At 41.2% G+C, this 25,638-nt stretch overlaps 1 protein-coding gene across 6 annotated transcripts in view; it reads left to right on the forward strand.

Moving 5' to 3' along the window:
• Positions 1-25,638, forward strand: part of ANK3 (ankyrin 3) — a 193,133-nt gene that overhangs the window by 36,435 nt on the left and 131,060 nt on the right. For all 6 annotated transcript variants that reach the window (XM_054515545.1, XM_054515547.1, XM_054515546.1 and 3 more), the window contains exons 2-5: positions 18,679-18,780; positions 19,230-19,328; positions 19,702-19,800; positions 23,120-23,218. In XM_054515545.1, the coding sequence (XP_054371520.1) occupies positions 18,679-18,780; positions 19,230-19,328; positions 19,702-19,800; positions 23,120-23,218 (399 nt within the window). The remainder of the gene's footprint in view (positions 1-18,678; positions 18,781-19,229; positions 19,329-19,701; positions 19,801-23,119; positions 23,219-25,638) is intronic.

Below are 25,638 nucleotides of genomic sequence, written 5' to 3' on the forward strand. Positions count from 1 at the left end.
TGGCTTCATGTCGTGGTTATGTTCTGAATAAGCCTAAAAGATAGACAACAGAGAGAGGAGTGTTTGGAAGGGCTAATTTGGCAGCAGTCACATTTCTGGTGCTTAACTCAACTCCACAATGAAATACTTTGCTGTTGTCACCATGAATCTTAATGATTAATTCTTTGCTTCTGGCAGTCATGGAATATTGAAAATTGCTAGAAATACGATCCAGACAAAGAGTGAGCCTGAGCCAACTTCTTGTCACATGGATGCCATATACAAATGGATGGTATATTTTATATAACATCCCTCTAACACTTTCAATTAGGGTTGTTTTGGTTTTTTTTTTATTCTTAAAAAAGTGAAAAAGTAATTTCTGAGCTGTTCATTGTTTTCCTGTGCTGTGGTGAAATAATTAGATTTGCATGTGATTTTTATGTGCCTAGCTATGTGTTCACACACCTATGGAGACCAACCAACAGCCACAAATTTCACAAGTGCACCAGAATTATGTTCTGTTAACAAGTAGAAGTTCTATATTTAGTCAAAATGCTGAGGTCTGCTGTTCACATCCAAGGAATCTCTACTTTTTGGAATCCTATGCATCAGTGACTTATCTCAGAGAAGGAGCAAGGCAGCTGCTGTACTTGATTTGTACAAAATCCCATTTTTCAGTAGGACTTGGAACAAGATGCATGGCATGCAACAAGCCATCTGATTAATCAGCAGAGAAATTGCAAACATCAGCAATGTTTCAAGATGACATAGGAAGATCTGATACTGTGTCTCCTTGTGCTTTCCATATATAGATCTTTGCCCTTGCTCTTCCCCTCATCTCCAGGAGAGTTCATGTGAGGTTTGTAGTTTGACTAAACACAGGCCTGCCTGGAGTCTCTGCCTTTTGTTTTTTGCCTTCCTAATTGGCTTTTACTGGTTATTTTTCAAGCATGATGGTGTCAAGTCAATTTGCTCAGGAGTCAATCATGTGACATCTCGATGCTTATGTAAACACTTCCTCCAGTTTGCAGCTTTATTACCTCGCTATTTTCCAAAGGTGCTGTCCAGAGCAAATCAATGACATGGGTGTCCTCTAGGGTGATCAGTGGGACAGAAAGAAATCTTAATAAAGCCAAGGGCTTTTGGTTGGCTTCACTGAAGCTGCTTCTCCTGGTGCTTACAGAATGATATAATGAAGCTCTGCTGCTCTTTTTAGTTCTTTATGATCTGAAGGGTGTAGAGTGGTCTTGACAGCAAGAAGTTGCCTTGGTAGGTATTATCTTAACCTCTATTTTCACAAAGTGTGAAAATAGAGGTTAAGATAGTACTTACCAAGGCAGTTGTGGGATTTCTGTGATACTGTGGCAGTGGTTTTGCAAAATCCCACTTCTCCACAATACAGGTGGAAGATGCTTTTCCATGTTGAGTCAATGCATTGATGGGGGAAGAGAAATTGCTCAAGTCTCAGTGGTGGAAGGTGTCACTGACTTATGGTCCCTTTTTTGGGTTTAGCTAACAGTTTATATTCCAGCTGGCCACAGTTTTGCCTATTCCCAAGAGACAGGGTTATGTTTTAGTCCCAGGGTCACTGGAAGTTAAAGGAGCTTTAGAACCTAGGCACAAAAACTGCAGCTGATGGATGAAAATGAAAGAAAAATTGCTCTTTCAGAAAGCTGGAGTTGATGAGGGCCCACTTGAAACACACATTCTACTCTGCTATCTGAAGGGAACAATGCAGGGTTAAAAAAAGGAACTTGGAGCGGATTTGTGGATCAGATGCTGTGGGCATACCACTCATACCTTGCATGTATCATTTATTTTAGTCCCTCATCCCAAGAGCCCTTTGCCTTGCTCTTGAAAACACAGGCACACTCTGGGCAGTGCTGGGGGTGAGGTGAGGGGAGCTGCCAGGGATCCTGGCGGATTAAACACTGCAGTACCTCCCTGTGTCCTCCACAGGCTTTTGGGATATCTGCAAAGGGCTGGATTTCACAGGTCACAGCAGGGCTGGCTTCGAGCTCTGCTGTTTGGAAGGGTTTCGAGACTTCTGAAAAATTACTGCAGGCTTTCCTTTTATAGTGATTGCATTTCAGTCTTTGAGGTTTGATCTCATGTGCTGCAGAAGAATAGGATGGGACCACAGGCTTCCTGTTCATTCTTTTGGAAAGCCTTTAAGAGAAGTTTTAACTATCTTCTAGCAGAAGTTAGAGAATTTGCTGTTTTAAATTTTGTATGATAGCTGATATCCTTGTCAAAGTAAAGGAAAAAAGTTAACTAAAGGATTTACAGAAATGGTAGATACCTTCTATTCAAGAGCAATAGACTACAGAGGAGCATATGGCAGATTTTTTGGGGGAGAAAGTGTTGGGCTTAGTGACTTCAACTTATTTAATGAGTATTGTTTTCCTATCCTCATTTTATGTTTAATTTTTTTTGCATTAATGAAAGAGAACGTATGCTTCTGGCTGTAAAATTCTAATTCTGTGGATGTTTTAGCAGATGATCTGAGCTGGCATAATTTAAATGGCAATATAGCAAACATAATATTTACATGATGGATGGTGGTTGAGCAGACATTTAAAAAAAGTATCATACTCAATTCACACAGATCCTTTTGGCATTTTATAACTCTGAATTTTGTTCCTGTGGCTGCACATTCTGTGTGTCCACAATTTCAACAGGTAGCAGTATAAATGAGTAAACGCCATGCAAATGTAAGCAAATTTTGTCCTGATAGTAGCCCCTTGTAAATGCCTGTTAGATGTGCACAGAGGTGTGCACTTGAACTCTCATTCACAAGTCTCATCTGGGGCACACATTTGCCATTATTTTAATGACTAGAAAAGAATTTTTATATAAGTAAATATCTCAGATGCTACCATTGGTTTCTCTGATATAAGAAGTTTTAAAACGAAGGGCCCTTCATAGGTGTAAGCTGCATGAACACACATCTATCCTGATCCTATTTGTCAACCATTTGCTCTCTGAAAAGGGGTTCTGAAATACCACAGAGATAGAAATCCCCTGCACTGGTGGGCTTCAGCTGACTCTTCATCTTTCTGAACTGTCATCCACTACAGTTACAGGAAAAAAAAATTCTCCTTGCAAAATCTGGACCAGTAACTCCAGATTATGGTTTAAACTATTTCAGCCTGCCTTTCCCTTTTTTGGAGAGCTATTTATATTGTTTTGCATCTCATGTCAACCCATGTTTTTCTTGCTGCTGAATTCTGCCATGTGTTGCTTTGTTTGCAAGTCACTTCCAAGCCAGTAATCATAAGCACTCCATCTGGCTGGGGAGCAGCGTAGTGATAATGTAAAAGGACATTTCTACTATTCTGTTTAAAAGAATTCTCCATCTGTACCAAATCTGCCATTTTAATGAGATTGTAAAGGGGTTTTGTTGCTTTTTTTCTAGAGGGGAGGAGATTGATTGTTGGGATGGTTTTTATCTCGTGTATCTACTAATTACATGATTGTATCCAAGGCCCTTTCTTTTTCCTAAGCTAAGAATTACTATAGGAATTTTCAGATCATGTAATTCAGGATGCAAAGGAATAAAAGGATCCTGGAAATTTTATCCAAAATCTATAAGACATTGACTTTGCCATTAGTATTGAGCCTGTCTGTTACTACCCTTTGTTAATAGTATGCATTGAGAAATCATACTGAATGCTCTAAAATGGATTCACAAGGTTAAAAAAGAAAATACAGTGTCACTGTGATTTATGGCAGTCAGTAATCAGAGCTGAATTGATGGATGTGAATGTGCTGAGATGATTTTTTGGTGCTGGCAGATTTTAATTTTTCTTTGTGCTTTTCTTTTGTAATTCTGATCGTTGCTCTTTTAAAATTAATGGAGAGAGAATTGGGCAACTGCTCTTGTGGGAATGTCACAGCCTAAACCAGGCTGGTTTTGTGGAGGTTAATAGGCAGTGGCCTGGGTCAATCATCCACTGGTGTCATCACAATGGTGTGAACTCAAAAAGCCAAGAGCCAGCGACTGGAAAGGCAGAGCAGCCGTGGCAGAGGAAATGAGCAGGCAGAGTGTGGGGAGGGCAGTGTCAGGGGGCTCCTGGAGGAGCAGGCTGGCACCCAGGCCAGGCTGGCGCTGGCCACAGCCCCGGGCTGCCTCAGCAACAGGGGCCACGGCCCGCCAGCAGAACAGCAGAGGCTCTGTGGAATCCTTGTCCCTAAAAATGTTCTTTCTCCTCTGCCAGCTTGGCTTTGGGATTGCCAAAAATTCTGTGTCGCCAGCCTGTGCCAGGAGGCTGCACTCCAGGGGCATGGGGTACCACCCCACAGTGGCCTTGGTCCTCTGCAGAGACTTGTGACTCTCTGTGAAACTGCCCCATTTAATCCTTTCACCTACAAAGGAGACCTATTTGGCAAGTTTTAAATTTCACGTGATTCCCTTGAATCCTATTGCAGAAATTATCATATTTCCTTTCTCCTTGTTCTCAAGCACCTTTTCAAAGGCAGAAGAAAGCTATTTAGGTACCTGGGCTTTATTCAGAGCCAGCTTTTCTTCAGTTAGAAACAAAAATTCAGACACTGAATAGTAAGCCTGTGATCTTGGCTTTCTAGAACTGGGATGTTTGCATTTATTGTTTTGAAATTACAGTTCTCAGCTCTCAAAATTAACAGTAATGCTAAATCAACATCCAGTTTTACAAATTGAATATTCAGGTTACTTTGTTTTCTGTGGTGGCTCGCAGTAACAGCATTGCTGAGGTAGCTGTGGGGCAGTGGTTGAAATCTCTGCTACAGGGAGCTCTGTGCAGGTATGTCAGTGAGGTAAATTGATTTAAACTGGCTTGACCATCCTTTTGTGCTTAAATTGAGGTGGAAGGCTCCTCCACCCTGCAGACAGCTGTTGGCTTCACTGTATTTAGTCAGTGGGAGAAGTGGGTCTTACTCATGAATCCTATAATGCCCTCAGCAAAATGTGCAGGAACACAGGGTAGCTGTTAATAGATTGCATCATCAGTGACATTAATGAAGTATTTTCCAGCCAGGTCCACCTGAATGAATGGCTGGTGCACCAGGGCCTCAAATTTTGCATCTTCTGAATGCAGAGGTGTCTACATAGAGAACTGGTGTGATAACAATTTGGTGTTTAAACTCAAGAGCACAGAGCTCCTCCCTGGTGGCTGCGCTCAGGTTGATGCAAACATGGAGATCTATTTCTGGAAAATTGAAATTATCCCAATGGTGTTTTACATCCAGCTTATTTCCTTTCATCAACGTGTCTCAAATGAGACATAAGGCCTGACCAAAATATTAGGCCATGATTATTTTCTTCTTCTTCCTCTTTGCTGTTCTTCTGTGCCAGTGGATATCTGTTTCCAGCTCAGAGCTGTGAGGTGTGATGTGTGACAGGCAAGTGCAGTGCAGGAGCTTGTGGTGAATTGAAGATATTTCAATATTCCCCTTCTCAGAAGGTGGGTATTCTTTAAAGCCACTCCTCATGCAGGGAAGCACAAAGAAAATTCCTGTTGCTGATGATAGCTTCCATTGAAAAGGGAGAAGTCTGCTTCACTAAAATCAGGAACCTCTCTCTGGGCTTCCCTCTGAAGCAAAATTATTTTGCCCTGGTGTTGCTTTTAATCTTTCTAGTTTAGGAACTTGAAGTACATAGAGAACAGGCTTTTAGTTCAGGAAAATAGCCTCTAGAACAAACGGCACAAACCTATCATAATTAGTCATCAGAAAATCTGAATAAATATAAAATTACCATGGAGTGGGAGGCAGGCATATGTGGTATTCAAAACACACGGAGTGTAAAATGATGTTATTGTTGCCTTTAGAAATAGTTCAAAGTAGTCTGCATTAGAAAGAGCTGATAAGCAGAATGACAAAAGCTTGTTTCATGAGTGATTCCAAGCAGCAGTGGTTTTCTGATCAGCTGATGCTGCAGCTATTTTGGGTATTCCACAGATCATGATTACATACACGGGGAATGATTGGAGGCAGCAAATATGGTAAGTGAGCCAGGAATCCTGGGACACGCTCTGTCACTAACTTAACAGTCTTCTATTCACTTGTCCTTTGCCATTTCAATCGCCAAGGGAAGTGCAACAAGTGACCGTGCTTAGTTCCATTAAAAAAAGAAAAAAAAAAAAAAGAAAAAGGAAAAGCACTTCCTGAGGCTGCTATTTTTAGCAATGGTGCAGTGTCCAAAGTGTTAACTAATTGAGTCATCAGGTTTCATATCTGGCCACAGAAAATGGCAGTGGAAGAGGGAGAATGCTTTCCAGAACAAGTAAGCATTTGTGGATTCTGAAATGAGTGAAATCTGCATATCGAGTTTCTTGTGTTGGTGTTTTAAGTCTTTGATTGTTTGAGGCAAAGCTGGACGTAGGAAGAGGTACGTTTTGGATTGTTTGGTGTGTTTTGTTTTTGATGGCTGGATTATGGTATAGGCTGAGGTGGCAGTCAGAATATTGCAATTATTTGTTCTGTCTTGCCAGTGGCTACATCGTGTTCAGAACGCTCTGTAGGAGACTCCGATTAAAATTGCACAAACATTTTGAACATTGTGCTCTGTGATTAGGGCCTTAAGTTACACAGATATTTGTAACACTTGAAGTCTTTTAGCCAATCTTGCATATTTAGAAAAAAAGTTTAAAATCTATGCTTTAAAGGTGTATTTTTCAAGTAACACACCTCTTCTACTGACAGTCCACAGGTGAATTAAACTTGCAGAGGAGCCAGCTGTAGTGCTAGTAGTGTGCTAGTAGTGACCTTTAAGGAGGAACACGTACCACTCTTACTCTGAGAGAGCCCCAGTGACCTTCAAGGTGCTCCCTGTGGGATTTAAAAATTGCTGAAGTGAGGAAGCTGCTGTGGAAGGACATCCTTGTACTCCATGAACCAGGTTCAGAGGGTTTCAATAGCTTGGGTGATTCACATCAGTTAAAAACCACAAAGCCAAATCAGTTCTCTAGGCTACTCTACTGCAGAATTAAAAAAAAACAAAAAACCAACAGGTTCCCAGGAAAGTGGATTTGTGTTTTTAGTACTGATGAGTGCCAAGCTTTGTGGAAATGTCAATTGGTGGCAATATTTTTTTAGCTAGAGATGCTACTGATGCCAGAACAGAGCTGTTTAATAGCTAATTTCCATGTCAGCAATAGCTTTGTGCTCTGAAAAGAGTACTGCAGTGAGTCCTCTTAAATGTGTATGCTGTTGTTTACTTGTGTCAGCACAGGACTAGATGTTGTTCTCTGCTAAAAATCATCTTGGAAAACTTTAGTTGTTTTCTAGTGTAGATGTTCTTTCTATAAGCTTATTTGCACCAGTAATTTCCAAACTGTGAAAACATTTTCTGGGTTATTTTTTTTGTGAAGAAATTTTTTGAAGCAGCTCTTATTATTCAGATATCTTACAATACTCGATTAAACTCTCTATTGTTCAGTCCTGAGAACTTTATTTACTCTCTCCTGCCTTTTGTAGCACGGTGGTGTCTATTTTCATGGTGATAAACATCTTTGCTGATGCTCCACACGAGCCCAGCAGCACAGAGCCCGCCAGGCACAGTCCCTGCAGGTCCTGTGTGCAGCAGCTGGGCGAGCAGAGCGAGCTGCACGCGCTGCCCCAGCCCTGGCGTTGGCAATGTGCTGGTCTGCAGGATGCTCTGCCCCTCTCTGCTGCACCAGGATGGTATTTTCTCTTGCTTTACAGGGGTTTGTTACCAGCTGTATAGAAACTGCTCTTTCTGTTCTTTTGGATGTTATTTGGGGAAGGTATAGCAGCACTGTTATTTCGGGTTTAGCATTGGAGAAGGGGCAGAGTATATGTGTGTTAAGCTTCTCCTTGCTGATAAGTTTTTTTCCTTCATGATAAGTTTTGTTTTCATCCCTTATGTAAATCTTAAATAGGCTGCCCTGCATATTTGAGAGGCAAGAGAGAAACAAACTCTATTTCACTATGTGTTTATGCTGTGAATTTGCTGTTCAGGAGTGATACTTTAGCACTGTACAGTAATGGCCCATTCTATCATCAATTGCTGGGGGAGATTCACTGTGTAGGGCTGGTATGGTTGGTTGTAGCTTATTTCTGTGATAAACTGATCTTCACTTAATTGATAGCACTAAAAACAAGTTCTAAATCTGTGTCTGTTAGATATAGTAGGAATAAAGTCTTTTTGGCCAGTTTGAAAAGTTTTAATTCACTAGTATTATACCATTATGTTTGATTAAACTGTTATGTGTTTTTCAAACATACTTCATTCTGATGCTAAGTGGAAGTGGTAATTTTTGGACTAAAATAAATTAGCAAATCTGGTTAAGGTGAGGTAAAATATTAAAATTGTTCTGATGTTTGTATTTTTGTTCAAAAAATTGAAGGCTCTCCAGAGATATTAAATTCCTTGTGATGGTTCTGCCAAATCCTGGCTCTCTAATGCACAATGGCTTTGAAAACCAGAAAAATATTAGTTCAGCTCTGTAACTGAAAAGCCACTGTGTGAAAATGGCATCACCCAATCTGCAGTGATTTAGCTGTATATTTGTTAATTTTCTCTCATTATGAAACTTTTCTTTCTCCCTGCATTGATCCCAAAGATCCCATACAGCTAAGGTTGTTCTCACTGTCATACAAACCTGTTTGTGTCTGTAAATGCTGGTCCTGCCCTTGCCCCAACAGGGATTTAGATTCCTCCTTCTGCTTTAGAACAGAATTTTTTATTTATGCAGGATTTAAGAGTTTTAAACTAGAGTTTAAAATTTAGGTAACAGATGCAGAGCTCTGATTTTTGGTCACAGATTTTGGTGCTTGGGCTGGAAAAAGCACTTTTCCTATTGGAATCTGAGCTCATCCTCAAACCCAGAACATGTGGAGCGAGGAACAAAACACTTGTAAACTAATTTACGTTTGCTGTGCACGCCACTGAGTGCATTTCATCCAGACAGCCCCAACAAATGCTCTGACAGAGCTTTCCATGCCGCTGCACAGATTCCCAGCAGTGAATGCCAGTGTTTAATCGTGGCAGGGAGGGGTGGGGGCTGGTGGCTCTCCTGTGCCCAGCCCCACAGCTCTGTGCAGACCCCATCCCATGGCACCACAGCTCGGAGAAGGGGTTCTCCTCTGTGTTTGCAGCAGGAACAGGCTGCAGTGTGTGTAGCACCTGCTCTGGCTTGCTCTGCATTGCCTTTGTGGTTTACAGAGGTGTGGTGGGTTACAAAATGGGCCTGGAGTGACTGGGTCAGGTCCACAACAGCAGGCTCACATGGAAAATGAGCCATGGGAAGTTGTGGGCAGCAGGGAATTGCAGCTCCTGTAGGAAGGACATGGCTAAGCCAGCACAGCCTGAAGTATCCCTGATGGTATTCCCCAGCAGGGCTCAGGCATCTCCAGGCCAAGATTAAAATTGTTTCCTGGCAGGTTGCTCAGCTCCTGCACTGGGGACTGCTAACCCTCCTGTGTGAAATTGCCCTCATGAGTTCGGGAAGTGCTGGGTAGGTATTTTTCCTCCTCAACCACAAAATTACCTCAGTCAGTCTTTAGCTCCAGGAGGACGTTTGCAATCTTTAGTTTCTTGGTTTCATTGATTCTTTGCCATTGTAGCAGGTCTGTGTGTTTCACAAGGAGGTGTCAGGACAGCTGGTTCTGTAAATGTCACAAGCCCTCCTGAGGTGAGCTGCTATGACAGACCTTATGTGATATCTCTGACTGCCCCTGCAGAACTTACTGATAGAAAGTTTATGACTGTTTTGCAAATCTTGAGAACTCTTTAGATAATTTCCACTGGCCCTTCAGGTTCTCTGTCTGTCACATCAGCCACGTGGAGTTCTCCAGAGAGAAACCCTTCCACAAAGTGCCCAGGTGTGTAAAAGGAGGAGGTTCTTTGCTCCTGATAGGGGTCAAAATCCCTGCTGTGGAAACCCATGCATTGGCACTCACAAACTGATCAATGTTTGTAATTCTTGTAAGAATACTAAACCATATGCCCCCTCTCCCCACAAAAAAATTAAACCTCTAGTATATAGCTTTAGAACTACCTATTCAAATGCCTTTAAAACCTAAAAAGGCAGAAATTGTAATTATATGTGGGGTTTGCAAAGCTTGCAGTGTAAATTGGTGTGTGTCTGCATGTATTTTTGCCACCTCTGAAATGGCTTGACCAGTTATCATCAAAATCTTTCTGTTTAATAATTAGAATTTCAAAGTTCCAAGGCAGAATCAATTTGGTTTTAAATGAGAGTTGAATTCAAAAGCAGGCATTAAGTAGAAACTTATGAATTCATGGTACTGAAAGCTCTTAATAGATTATGTAGTTTGTCTATAATTTCTATAGTTTATTTGCTACCGTATTTTTGGGGAAAATTTATGTGCATGACACTTCCCCTGACATGGAGTTTTCTCCATGTTACTACCACTAATTTCGCCAGATCTGATTGAAGCATATTTACATTATATTTTTATAATCAATAAATCTCTCCCCCTAAAATCAATGGTATTATCTCATTTAGGTTTGTAAACCCTCCAGCACCCTCTGAAATTATAGACAAATAAAAGCAGTGTACAAAATATTTCGACAGAGTTGCAGAACTCTTTTCCTCTCCTTTTTGGGTCCTGATTCTAAAATGATATTCACAAAGGGAAGAGGAGGTGTACTGACTGATGTTATTGATGCAGTGATCTGAAGAAAGTGACTTTAGCATGGAAGTGGCTTTAAACTTGGGCCTGAGATGTGCTGAAATTATCTCCTTGCTCTTTGGGTAGTCAGCTCCTGAGAGGAAAACAGCAGGGAAGAGATCAATGGCATCTCATCTAGCTTGACATATAAGAGAGTTATTATCTTCAGGTGAATATAAACATGAGAAGAAACCCTGGAAGCACATCCAGCCCTTCTCTGGCTCTTTGTGACTGTGGTAGCAGTTATGAAAGCCAGTGATTTATTTTTCACTTGTAAATGCATGATAGGAAAACTTAAGAGAGGGAGAGATGAGTCATTATGGATTCAGGAGTTTCTTCCCAGAATTTGAAATAAACTTCTAGCTGCTGAGACCTTCAGCCTGGAGGATGAATCTTGGATTTGAAATGCCAAAATGCCTTTTTATGCATCAGATCCTTTTCATTACTTATAAGTGTGAGTTGGTCACAAAGGGCCTGGTTCTTACAGCTGGTTGTTACTTTTAATGGAGTTCAGTGGTTCACTGGTGAAACCAGGGATTATCCCAGTCTTAGGGTCTTGAACAGAGTGTGTCCCAATTTACCTTGTCATTTGTCTTTTCATCCAGTCCAGTCTGATAGCTGAAAAGTCACTATTCAAGACTTTTATGGTCTTTTTATGGACTTCTTTGTTGTTTTCCCATTTAAATTATTCTTGTAATTTGTTGGTTTTGCATATTTAGAAAGATTGTGTGTGTTTTGCAGTTGTACATTGATTTTTGTAGTCCTCAATCTTGCTGTTGGTGTTACTAATTTGATACTTTCATACCAGTAATTTTTTTCATAAATTCTTCAGGTGAAGCTGGCACATGAAACCTGTGCTTCAAAATCTCAAGTCTTTGTCTGTGCAAGCTGGCAAAGCATATGGAAATAGTGCAGACATTCACCTCCTGTCTGAACTTTGTCCCTGTGGGGATCTGACCTCAGTTCAGATGGTTTTGGTTGGGTTGTCAGATCATAATTTTGTATAGAATGGCAGCTCAGTTTTTCTGGTTTTGTTGAGTTATCTATGTTGGCAAATAAATAATGTGGAGATGACATCTTTAGGAGCATTTTCAACTTGCATGGTGTGTTCAACGTATTATAGATATTATATGTGGATGTTAGGCAAGAATTTGCTATAACTCTATATCTTTTGTGCCTTGGAAATCACAACCCTCTTTGCTATTTGCAGCAAATCAAAAGAATAACAACAGTTTTTCCTTCCTATGTTGTGCTTGAGCTTTCTGAGGAAGCAGGCCTTCAGGCATTTAAGGACAGCCAGGTGGGATTGGTGGTGTCACAAGTCACAGGATTGAGTGAAGGAGGCTGCATGCACAAAGTCTAAGCACCTTTCACAGTGAGAAAGCTGCATCACAGCTCCACAGCAGGTGTTTGTCACTGCAAACAATGTCCTCTAGACCTCTCTGTGCTGTTCAGGGCAGTCACAAACACCTTTTTTACTGATTGGAAGCTGTGAAATGTTCTTGGATGTACCAGCCGTGACAGCTCAGGCTCTGGGTCCTTTGGAACCACCTTCCACTCCAAGTGGTTCATTTTTCATGGGAACAGGGTGCATATTCAGCATTTTGACAAGACAGACTTCATGGGACCAAGAAGGCTCCATGGGATCTTGAAAATGGTTTATACTAAACCTGCACTTTGTCCTGTGGTCTAGTAAGCAAAGAGGCTTGTTTGCATGAATGTTTTCCTAGTTTGGCCAAAGATTTCTAGAAGGAAGGACCTGCATCTAAAGTGCATTTTCCACTTTTGTTTTGAACTCCTTAGATGTGTGATTTTTCAGGAAATGCTTCATTTTTCTCTACAGGCATGATAAGATTGATCACTGAACAGGGATGGAGCCTCAGTTGTTGAAAACGCAGTTGGTTGTAGATTCACATGCATATTTTGCAGAAATACAAGAAGTTTAGTCCCCAGCGGTGTGACCAAGAAGAAAGCTTCACACAGCCTAATACCAGTGTGGTTTTTAACCTGTGGAAAGCATACTGTAGTTACCTAGTTGGAATAGAGCCCTTTATGAGGACATTGCAAATAGCATCACATCTTTGGCTGCTTTATCATGCACAATTCAATAATATGATCAAAGAAAGTTGATGATTAAACTGTGTGATAGGGCAAACAATTAGAGGGAATAATTTGGTTTTTGATTAGTAATTATGTTGTTTCTCTTTTTGCAATCATATTCAAAACAGCTGGCCTTCCCTAGCCAAAAGATGTGTCCTCTGAATTGTCAGGCACTGGGAGTGAAGCTTTTCCTGCTGCCCTGAGGTTGTATTTAGAGCTGTGATCCCAAAAGCAGTCTCTGGAGGGTAATTAACAGCACAACTGCAGATAGCAGTGGGCCCCAGGCTGGTACATCCTTATCAGAAGAAAACACATATGGTAGCATGGTGTGTAAAGTGTGAGTACTTGTTTGCACAGAGAACATCATTCATCCACTGCAATCAGCCCCCTTTCTAATAAAGAGGATACAATTGAAAATGTTTAATAGTGATATCATTAAAAGGTAGCAGCAGAGAGATACGAGGGATTAGAGCCTCTTGGAGGATGAATGAAGAGGCTCCCCTTGACAGTGATGTCACTGCTTTATTTCATGTGGTTCAGACACTGATGTTAATTTGCCACTGTCGTTTATTTGAATAAAAATTCATTGCTTACCCAATGGGGTAACACATTTGCAAGGAAGAAAATTCTAAATTAGCATAGGAGCAAAATCTAAGAAATACCAAGGTCCACCCATTTCTGGGGTCATGCTTAGTGCCCATCAGAGTTGAGCCCTCCTGCAAAAAAAAAAGCCAATGGCTGCAATAAGCCCACCCTTATCAAAATAAACTGTTATCATCCATTTCCTCAGGTCACCTCATGCTGCTGCAAGGACTCTCTTTGTTGAGCACATTTCCAAATGGAAGTAACATAAGTTCATCCTTTAAAATGAGGTCATTGCCTCTCCCCACAACAACTGTTAGGCATGGTTAGCATCTTTTTGTTGGGACTCAAGCCAGAATGCATCCTGCTCTGGCACAATGGGAACCTGCTGGGGGTTTCCCTTCACAACAGCTACTGTTAAAGATGGAGTGAAAAACAAAACCCTGCTCCCAATGTGAAAAAAAGACTGGATTTTTAATCTGAAAAAGAGGCCACTGTAAGCAGAACACAAAGGAAAGAGAGATGAGCATAATAAAATACCACCAGTATGGGGGGAGGCCTGTGCATGTTAAAAATAATGGCTTTGCACTTTAGAGGGTTCACTCAAAAATACAGATTCTGTTTTCTTAAGGGACCCTCTCTAGTGCCATGGGAAAACCAGGCCAGGCCCTGGACTGACAGTCAGTGAAAATTTGCTAATAGTTTTTTCTCTTTAGCCGTGATAAATAATCTCTTACTTCTTTGGAAGCACTTAAAGAAAAAGAGTGAATATGTATTTGCTAGCATGAGTCAGCATCAGCATTTTCTGGAGGTTTAAGGTAATATCCAAGTGGCTTAGGCATTAGTCCTTGCTGTAATAGAAATATTTTTAATTCATGTAGCTTTTCCTGAAAATGGAGAAACAGTTCTCGGGTCCCTTCGTCTTGTGGCAGGACTAGGGGACCATAAGGTAGAGAAGAGTTGGCAAATGGAGGGCTGCTGCCAGCACAGCTTATTCAGCCCCAGCCCTTTCCTGAGATGTCCCTGGGATGAAAATGAGCTCCAGACTGGAAAACCTGTTGTGTGCTACAGGCAGTCTGCAAGCTCATCAGCCTGCTGTACATTAGAGAGGGATTTTTTATAGCAGTGTACCTTAAAGGGAAATGCATGAATCTAAAAGAAATACACATTGCATAAAACCTTCCTTCATTAGCCAGTTGAGCACATTTGCACATTTCTTAAAACTAGAAACAGTCCCTTTTTCTTCCAAGAAAGTGTAGGGAGAGAGGGGAGAAATCATACCATCTGTGAAGAAAAAGCTTGGTATTATGCATTCACCAGTACTGGTACTCCCATAAATCCACTGTTTATTAAATATTCTCTGAATAGCCATTTCAGAGCTCAGTGCTGTGCACAGCACCTGAAGTTTGTCTCTCCAAGAATTAAAACACTTGTAAAAATCTTGATTTTTAATTTTAATCTGCATGTAAAGTTTGAAAAGGCAGCAGCTACAGGAAGCCCAGGAGGGAAGGGCTGCACAGAAAGGGCTGCAATATTCATGGCTGACTGTAAGAGATGCTTTGATGTGTGTTCCATGCCTGTTGTTCTCATGATATCTGTCCAGACCTTGGAGAATCAAAAACCACTTTTCATCTCCATTTCGTATTGGGATTGATTACAGAGAAAGAGAAAGGGATCTGAACTGGCCACAAGCATCCAGAATGCTTCTCAGGAATACTGAGGTTTAATTAGTGAAGAATAAATCTTTGAGGTCTGGGGGCAGAATGTCCTGTAGACAGAGTGTCTATGTCTATTCTGTCTGTGTGGGACTCTTATTCTCAGATGCCAGCGAGTGTGGAAGGTGGGAATGGGCACATGGAGAAGAATTGCCCACAGACAGGAGCATGTGGGTGTCCTGAGTGATGGTTGGAAACCCAAAATCCTTTTCCCCCCACTGTGGTTTTAATGCATTTCATATAGCAGGATCTTTATCAATTTATGACATGGGCTTCCAGGAATGATGGCAGTCCAGGTAAATAATTACTAACATTCTTATTGCACTTCTTTGATCTTTAAAATTCTCCATTGGTTTAAGCCTAGGCTCTGTTGTTGTTTCTGTCTGTACTGAGGCAATTTACAGGCTCTAGCAGGGACTCCAAGAAGCTCTTTTTTAAACAAAACGGTGTCAATTGCAAGTAACATTTTTCTACTCTACTGAAGTATTAAAAAAAAAAAAAAGTCAAATTTAGGCTTAAAATACAAATGTAAAGTTGGGAAATTTTGGGTTCAGAAATGTAAAAGTTTTGGATTGATGTTTTTGATCAATTCCTTAGGTTTTGGATGGAGAGTGTTCATTGGTTCTCGTGGTTTTGAAAGTGACATGTCTTAACAAGGATACTCAAGACATTTTGTGAGACAGAAAAAAGTTTGCAAGTCTTTCCTCTGTGTGGGTAGGTCTGAAATAATGCCTTCGTTCTAGGGGAAGTGGAAGCTGGCAATGCTGCTTTTAGGGAGGCTGAAACGCTTTTGGTTTCCAACAAGGTCGTCTCTGTTTTCTCTCTAATGTTACTGCTTGTTTCTGCTGATGGTAGAAGTGGAAATGGATGGGGGGACTCCCAAAAGCCCTCTTTGCACAATGGTACACCCTCAGTCTGTTATCCCTCTGTGCAAATCTCAAAGCTCCTGTGCGTGGTGGCCCAGAAAGGGTGAGCTAACCCCATCTGTAGGCTTGGGAGCATCAGCCAGGGTCAGACACAAAAGGTTTTCCCCTTTCTCAGAGCACAGGGACATGTTACACCCTGTGTGCTAAGGCAGCTCGTGCACTTGCACACATTGGCTCACATCACATTCAGGTAACTGGAAACCAGTAACAGTTAACCAGTAACCAGTGCTGGGTTACTGGTGCAGGCTGACAGGTGAGCAGGATGCTGGGCCCAACACCTCACCAGCCCCACTGAGGGATGGCAGCCTGGCTGCTGGTGTGGCTGGACACTTGTAGCTGCTTTGGAGTGAGTTTTGAGGGATGACTGGCAAAGGAGGACCTGCTGTTGGCTTGAGGGATTCCAGGAGTGGATTTGTGCAGCACCTGAGATAGTTTGGTCTGAGACATTTTGATATGGCCTCAGGCTGGGACTGTGACCTGGACTTTATCCTTCCTCCTGTTAGTGAGTGCTTCCAAGGCTTAACAGCTGCTAAGTCTTCAGAACCCCTAAGTCCAAAAGTCATGCCCAAGTCTGTAAGAGACACAGGCATTGTTCTCCTTCCCCAGTGAAATTGCAGTTAGAGATTAATGTGATTATCAAATATTTATTGCTGCTTCTGCCTCTCCCCCTCCATTTTGTTTGAGCAAATAGACTGGGACGTGTCTGCAGAGGAGCAGTGCTCCTTGTCTGGCTGTATTCCTGTGACTGCCTGCTGGAATCTGATTTTCCCCTCCCCATCCAGAGCAGCTGTAAACAGCTGATGTTAATTCTGGTCCCCCTGCTGACTGTGCCAAACAGGGATGCCATTGCCCTCTGACAAAAAGGCTCCCGCTCTATTGAGTCCTCCCTCCTACCTTTAGTAATGCTGATAAAATGCTGACCTGTTTTTTTACCCCAGTGACTGCTGTTGCTAAGCACTGAGAATATGACCTGTCTCCTGTAATAATCTGCATTGCACAACTCAGATGATCTCCCAAATGAAAGCAGCTCTCAAGGCAGCTTTTCTTGCCCATGGTCTTTACAGTTATGACTGTTTACTTTGCAGGGGCACCTTATTTTTGAGAAAGCTTGACTAAACACCAGTATTTGGGGGCTGGATTTGGGGGCTGTTCTGTTGGGAAGGACATTGCAGAAGCTGGTTTGTAATGATCAGTGTGGCATGCTTGGAAAAGAATGATAAAGAGCAGGGAAGGCTGTAAACTGGTGACTTATAACTGCAAAGTGTGCAAAACTCAGGAGAAAATGAGGAGTTCATAAGTAATGGTTTTCTCCTTAGAGGGGAGAGCTTGTTTTATTGGAAGTACCAGTAAAATGGTCTTGTAGCTTGTATGGGTACAAGAAGAAAAGCAGATTTTCTACCCACTTATCATTTTGCTGTCACCGTGCCCGAGACTGCTTCATCCTGCATGTGAAGGAGGCTTCTGATGGGCTTGGGGCAATTCTTGAGCACAACATCCAGCTTGCAGTGGCTGTATTGACAGGAGAGGAGAAAACTCTATAGCAAATCCAGAAATTTGGTGTTAAAAAAAAAAAAAGAAAATTATTTGAGCAACAGATAAGTAACTGTGCTTTGGTGCCGGGGTGATTCTTATTTCTCTTAGCACTAACTGCCTTTATTGTTTAGTGTAAAGGTAGTTGTTGCACTCTTTCAAAATGTTAAAGCATCTCAATGCACTGGTAGCTGCAATGATGTAAGCCTGGGAAGAAATGATACTGAGAGGGAAAGAACCCAGACAACTCCTGCTTTACCAGTCTACAAGAGGGCACAAAAAATATGTTGACTGCCCAAGATGCCAGGGAAAGCTGTGGCACACATAAAAATCAAAGACTGTGTGATTTGTCCCTCTTGAAAGCTAACCCAGTTCATTGCATTTGCTCCAAGGCAGGATCAGCATTATCTAAACTGTCCTCCCTGGATATTTGCATAACTTGTTAAAACCCTCTGGGGACGGGACTTCCTCTCAGTGATTCTGTCATGACTTAACCAACATTTCTGCTGTCCTTACATTCAAGCTGAAGTCATCATAAAGTAAATTTGTGTAACTATCTTTAATGTAAGGTCTGAAAAAAAGGAAAATGTAGTTTATATATTGACACTGTACCTAGAAATTTCTGGCTTCACTGAAAGTGGACAGGTATTGTCAATAAAATGTGCTATAAAATGAAGGAGAATGGAGAAAATAAACCAAAATGTTAGCAGATGTGAAATTTTATAATAGATTCATTTGTAGAACCATGGGGTTTTTAATTGCACCAACCTGGTCCTTCAAGGTTGAGTATTTTGAATTTTTTTTTAATCTCTCAGATTAGTTCTCACAGTACTGGTTGGGTCTGTTGAGCTTGGACATGGGAAGTGGTGTGGCACCTTGGGGAAGAGCAGCATGGTTGGTTTCCCTGCAGCCCAGTCCTGAGGGAGGTTCCCCATGGCCGTGTGCCACACGGGGTGCCAGACGTGTCCCTGGCTGCCGGCCTTGCGTGTGAGACCCTGCTCCATAATTCATGTTCATGTGTGGAGCCGAGCCTCCTGCTGCCTGCTCGGGGTTTGACCCACATTTCACAAGGTGGTTTGGGATCCTTTCCTGTCTAGTTAAGTGGATGTACAATGTGCTGTATCATTAATAATTTCTTTGCCACTGAAATGTGTTTTTATACCGTGCCGTGATTTCTCATGGGACTTCTCCTTTTTTTCTTGTAGTCTGACACAAATGCAAGTTACCTGAGAGCAGCTCGAGCTGGCAACTTGGAAAAGGCTCTTGACTACTTAAAAAATGGAGTGGACATCAACATCTCAAATCAGGTTGAAGAATATTTTGGTCAAATTTTCTGTATAAATACCTTTCTTGCTGTTTCTCAGATTCCTCCTTATATTTGCATTTCATGTCAAAGATATTTACATGTTTTTTGATGAACCATGTTTACATATCTTATCAAATTATATTTTTTAAAACCCTTTACTCAGGCACCATTTCGCTTGCACTTGGGGAATGTGCTACCTTATCTTTCATTCCATTTGTATTGCATTAGATCATGGAACAGCATACAGAATTCGAGACCGCAGAGCTAGTATATATTGATTAAATTCTTACTCTGTCCTTATAATCTAATTCTTGTGAAGTTTGCCGTAGTTTTTGTAAGCTCATCTCAGTGGGATGGTAATAACTTGTCTTCTCATATGCTTGGTAAGCTGGAAAACACTTGGTAATCCTTCTTATTGCTTTACTTTTTCCCCTCCCTTTTTCAAACCAGAATGGGTTGAATGCTCTCCATCTCGCTTCCAAAGAAGGGCATGTAGAGGTTGTCTCCGAGCTGATCCAGCGAGGTGCCAGTGTGGATGCAGCCACAAAGGTCAGTCAAGTCTATCTGGTTGTTCCCTTGTTCACACTGCTGGCCTGGGCACAAGGTGTTGGCCAAGTGATTACAGACTGTGCAGCAGTAATTGCCCATTTTCCACTGCTGGGGGGGGGGGTGGTCCTCAATAATTGCTTAATAGAAGCAATTATAGTAATGATAGTAAATGTCACAGATTGCTAGGGAGGAGATTTACTGAACAAACTGTAGATTCCTGTTTTGGATTCTGTCCATGCCGTGTCTTCCAGAATAACACACCCATTAGAAGTATTCAGCAAGTAATACTGTATTGTAAAGCGGAAGATGTTCTTGTTATGTATTCAGGCTTAGGTTTTGTACTCTTTTCAAATGTCACTGTCTCTAATTCCAGAAAGGAAACACAGCACTGCACATAGCATCCCTCGCTGGACAAGCAGAAGTCGTCAAAGTGTTGGTTACAAATCGGGCCAATGTCAATGCACAGTCTCAGGTAAGGCCACATGTCCCTGTTCGCTACTGCCAACAACTCTGCTGACACTAGAGCTGTCCTTCTCTTAGAAACTCTGTTTTTAGCAAATATATTTGGTAGATCTTACTTTATTAATGTTGGCTCTTGAAAATAGAGTTGATAATCAGCGAGATCAACCTCAGATGTGCCCTATGAGCTGCTGCTTGTTACAGCTGGAAGAGACAAGGCTAGAACAGGAAAGTGGGAGAGAATGTGTTCAGAGGGATCCTGTTTCACATCATTCACTGTCTCAGGCTTAGCTGAGCCCATCCCCTTTCCCTGTACAGGGAGGTACTGCAGGCATATGAAGAGTTTGTAAGTCTGGTTCAAGTCCTTTGAATAAATGTTTAGGTCAATTATAGAAAATTTGAAATGAGAGAAAGCAGCACTGGTGCTACAACCAAAGCAGTAAAACAAAACAGAAAAACTCTGGCTTGAAAAATGCACAAACTACAGATTGTTGAGGTTGCGTGGCTGTGCCAGCAGTGTCCTGCACACCACCCCATTCCTGCTCTCCCTGCTCAGGGGCTGGCAGGCAGTGTCAGAGAAGGGACAGTCTTCTCATCCAGCCCAGGATTACCATTTTGCGGTATTATAAAGATGTGGGCATGAAAATAAATGTTTGTTAGAAAAAAAAATTAAAGAAGGAGGTTGGGGGGTTTTATTGGTCTTTCAAATAATAGGAACAAAATGCTTAACAGGATCTATTTGGAAAATGTTGGTTATTTGTCGTCTATATTTCATGGGTTTTTTCACTTGAGGAAAAGAAATAAATGACTCTGTTCTTCTTTCTTACTCTTTTATACTAGCTTAATACAGCACTATTTAATTCCAGGAACCATATAACTTAAATTTAAAGAAAACAACAACAAAGTGTTTTTAGGTAAAATCTCCCATGGCTGTTAAGAAGTAAAACAAAGCAGAAATATTTGCCGTGGTTTTCCTGTTAAAGAACTTAAGATGGGATTGACAGGATTCTTTTCAGCTTGTGTTTGAGAACTTGTGTATTCAGCCCTGAAACTAAAAATAATCTGAGATTGTAAACATCTTATATAACTGCATTGTCCATACACCCTAAGGTTTTGCCACATGTTACTCTAACTTTGCTAACATGCCAGAATTAAAGATTTATTTCTCCCCCACCCCACTATGGAGGCCTTGGATGTCTTTACTTGGAACACCCATGTAACACCTCTGTTGGCTATTCCACACCAATACCAGCTGGAATTCAGCTTTTGAGGAGGTCCCTGGTGCTCTCTGTCACCAAGTGGCCCTGGACCAGCTTGGTCTGTGGTGCTGAGCTCCACTTGAGCTTTGTTTCCTCTTTCCTTGAAGGTAACAGCTCTCCCATGCTGACAGTTCCAGTGTTAGGCCTTCTCTAACCAAATCTTCCTGTCTCTAAAAAAGGCCAAAAAACAAGCCAGAATTTTTTGCCAGGGTTGAATTTTACACCTGTTCTAAGGGTTATTTATTACTATTCAAGACAAAATGTTTTTTTTCAGACTTGTCTGGCAATTCCAGCCCCTTTTTAAAGAGAGAAGCAAGTGTAAAGTGTGGGGTGGAAAAATATTTAAAACCCTACAAAAACTTAACATAGGAGAAAAGGTTCTACTCTGCCTCCAAATGCTAATAATATTTGCTTTTGAGAGTTTTTTGCCTATTTGTTATTTCATTAAGCTAACTATTAGGTAGTTTCCTGCTTCCTTTCTAATTGCAAATGTTTGAAACTAAAAAATTAATCTTTGTTTCCAGCTGAGTTAGTAAATAGAACATGCCATGAAACGATAGAATGCCAGACTCAAAACCAGACTGCTGTAATAACTTGTAGTGTGACATATGAGGTACCTTAGCAAGTGCTTCCTGGCTTCTCTGTTTTTTAATTAAATAGAATTTTGACTGTTTGGTGACTGAACTGTTGAACCTCTGTTCAGGAGAGTGCATTAAACACATTTCTATCTTGGGGCTTGGGCTCTGTGAGCCCTTCAGTGCCTGCTTTGTGCTTGTAGCAGTGCCTGCCTGCTTAGAGACCAAAATATCAAATCCTGGAGCAGCAGCAGGCCCTGCCACCTGGGCAGGCCTTGTAAACATGTGGCTTCACAGCTGCTGGGTGCCTTGCTGCTGCTGAAGTTCCTCTTGGATCCAACATCCATTTCCTCCCCGAGTGTCCTTTGTTGTGACCCCCTGTGTGTCCCTGCTGCCATGTGCTTGGCCTCAGGTCACCTGTGCTGGGTGCTGGATGTGTGCCCTGACCCTGCTGGGACAATCAGGTGTCCCTCAGCTGCTCCCCTGCAGCTCAGCCCAATTTCACTGCCATGGGTCTCCCTCTGCATCTCTCCAGGGCCCAGAATGTGGATGTTTTTTCCTTTGGTCTAAACATACGGGCAAACTCCTTTCAGCTCATCTGTTTTCAGCCCCATTGGTTTTCTGCAAAATCTAGGTCAGTGTCCTGTGTAACTGTAGGAGAGATTTCAGAATTTCTTTGAACAAAAGGTAAAAAATGCATTGCCTTAATATTAATCCCAAAAAATCAGTTTCTCACAGGCTGTTTACAGTTAAGGCAAAGACAAAAGGTTTGACTGTGAGACAAAGGCATTCACCAAAGAATGAGTTAAGCTCTGCAGCCTCTAATACTTGCATTGCATTGATTGAAATCAGTCACTTAAGCATAATTTGAGAGATGCTCTAATGTGTTCAGAAACACTGATAAACCTCTGTCTCCAACTGCTGAGCACCAATGATCCTCACATCTCCTGGTGCCTGAAATATGAAGTAGCTCGGTGCCCAGAAGCAGAGTGTGCTCAGAAGGCAGCTCTTTGAGGAGATAGTAGGCAGAAGTAGCTGGCACAAGTGAAAGAGAAGTCAAAGCTAATGGAAAGAAGAGAAAAAAATGTCAATTACTCTGAAGAGTCACTGCTCTTGCTTTCACCACAGACTTGTATTGTATTTCCCTGTCCTAGTTTTGTATTTCCAGTGCTGTGGCTGTATTTATCAGGAATCATAACTCATTGCCACCAAATCATCTGTCCAGATTGATTTTTAGCTTAACTTCTCAGCAGACGTGAAAGGAATTGCTCTGGCTTAGCTGTGGGAATTGTACGTGGTCAGCTGAAAGATTCTTCTGTGTACTTTTAAATAATATTGCCCTTCTCCCATCTTCACTTAGGCCAGTGTAGATCATGCCATTAACTCATCTGTGAGCAAGCAGTTTTTTCACTTTTCACCTAATCTTCCCTCATTTGGCAGATGAGTTTCATGTATAAAATGTTTGTGGAGTGTTTACACTCTTGTTTTTGTGTTTCAGAATGGCTTCACTCCATTGTACATGGCAGCCCAAGAAAACCACCTGGAGGTTGTTAAGTTTCTTCTTGACAATGGTGCCAGTCAAAGTCTTGCCACAGAGGTAAAAGTTTGAATTTGACACTTTATGAACAAAGCAAAATGTGTTTCAGCAGTGATTTCTGCCAGCTTATATCAAACTAGTCTTTTAAATACAAAATTAAATACGAATAAAAAGCTGTCTCTGTGAAGTGTGCTAATGAATAGAGTTATGGGCTTTTCTGCAATTTAAACTGTCTCTTGCCATTTCTAAAATAAAAAAAAATTACTTTAACTAGAGACAGTTCTAAATATAGATGTGTTCTTAGTCATAACTGCTAATCTTTCAGGTTAAATGCTCACATAGGGAAGCTGTGTGTATAATATAAAAGTTCTCTGTACTTTTAATAAAAAAGTGAACAATGAGAAGGGTGGCAGCCATAAGGCAAGAACAACTGTTCACCTGTGCTTTGGACCAGCCCTGGGATATGAGAGAAAATCCAGGGTTCCTTGGGGCTTGGACATTTCCTGAAGTGCCTCATTACCATGGTGGTACCCTCTCTGTGGCACCCAGTTACCCCACCTGTGATGCAGGGAGAATTTCAAGGTGACAGAAAGATGCAGAATCCATCCTTGAAGGTGTTCTGTGATCTTTCTAGAAGAACACTTCGCATTTCTTTCTTTGAAAAGCAATTCTAACTCCAGTACAAAAATAATTCTAACTCAAATAAGGCAACCTGTGAGGAAAATAAATAACAAATATATTAATAGTTGTAAATGTATGGCATTGAGAAAGGTGTTGAATCTGGTCAATTTTCAGTTGTCTTATTACCAAGGTTTTGCTACCAAAATATAGAAAGGTACTTCAGTGTGTGCTCTCTTTAATATTTATTGAATTCTGATTGCTCTACCAGTACTGTTTCCATGAAGGAAATAATGCTTTTTTGGAAAGGGCCCAGTTTTTGAAAAATAGGAAATGCACAATTAGTTTATTGCCACCTATACCTGATAGTATCACTGTAAAATGGTGTAAAAAGGAAATCTTATTCCACTGTGAAAAATTAAGTGCTAATGGATCAAAAAAAATCACTAGAAGTTAGTTATAACCTGAAGTGTGCATCAGAACCGCTTCCTGGAAATGCTCAAGGATATGAAAGTCAAGATAGACCAAAATAAAATAATTTACATCTGGAAAATTAATTTAACATTGTCACTTACAACTGTATGATTTTCTGCAAAGAGATTTTAGAAAAATTTTGAAGGGCTACTAGGTTGTTTTTGGTTTTTCTTGTTTGATATTGTTTTTCCTTTTTTCCCATCTCAGCTTGATGATAATGTACAATCTAATTTTATCCATGGAGAATTTATTTGAAGATAGCAGACTACAAAACAGTGACACCTTTATTGCCTTCCCTGTGTGGGAAAATTGCTTATGGGTTCTTTCTTATTTTCTCTTGGTCCAAGTTTTCTTAGAAATCTGATTTCTCTCTATCATTCTAAGTGCAAAAACTTTTTAACTAAAGGATTGCCACTTAGCTAAATATTCTTTAAAAGTAACTATTTAATCATGGCATTTTAATCTAATTAAAGGAAATAATTGGTTCTATTTCCCTGCAAGACAAAATGTTGTGGGTGTCCACACCACTTTTCTGTGCAATTTTGGGATGTGTAAATAGAGCGGGAAGCCAAGGCCTCCAGGGTTTCTGCAGGCAAGAGCCCCCATTTCTGCCTGAACAGCAGAGCAATATTGCCAGAGCCCTTTCTGGGGGTGCTCAGGGAGGCTTTTTTGGCCTTCAGGGCTGCAGAGCATCTTTCACACCCTGTGGCCCTGTGGCTGTTTCACCCCAGCACTGCAGCCCAGTGCCTGCCCCAGCTGCTGGAGGATGGGGAGCTGCAGGCAGCAGGGAAACCTGGTTAAATGAGCATGAAATTCCTTGGGAGGCAGGGAGGGTGTGGTGGAAATTGCTTGTTAGGACCCAGGAATTTCAGTGGTTTTCTTGGATTTTCTTCCCCTCAAAAACTTTGATAAAGCTCTCTTTTTCAGGACCCCTCCTGTTTCTCTCATCCTAGATTGAGGTGTTCTTGATTTTGAAGCTAGAGGGAGAAATTCCATTTTGAAAATATTACTTTTCATTCCAAAAGTTATAAAGTTAGCACTTCAATTCTGCACTGTTGACATGGAGTGAGGATCTACCTCTTTCTCTGTCACTGCTGCACTTTTATTTCACAGTTGCACAGTTTCACCATGGTAGCAGAACTGAAAAGTGAAAGAATGCGTTTGCTTGCTAAGATGCAATGAGGTTTGGTAATACAGGTTTTGGATATATTCATCAGGAGACAAACTGAATAAATAAATATCCACAGTAGTTTGCCTTTGTGATTTTTTTGAGTTATTTATGGGTATTATCTTGGGCAAAGCTGGATGTGCTCCTGGGTTGCAATGACAGATATTTGGGACCGAGTAGAACGTAAATGACAACTCCTTCATTCTTTAGTTTTCTAAGA

The sequence above is a fragment of the Molothrus ater genome, chromosome 8 (genome assembly GCF_012460135.2).
Source record: "Molothrus ater isolate BHLD 08-10-18 breed brown headed cowbird chromosome 8, BPBGC_Mater_1.1, whole genome shotgun sequence".
In the NCBI taxonomy this organism is placed as follows: Eukaryota; Metazoa; Chordata; class Aves; order Passeriformes; family Icteridae; genus Molothrus; species Molothrus ater.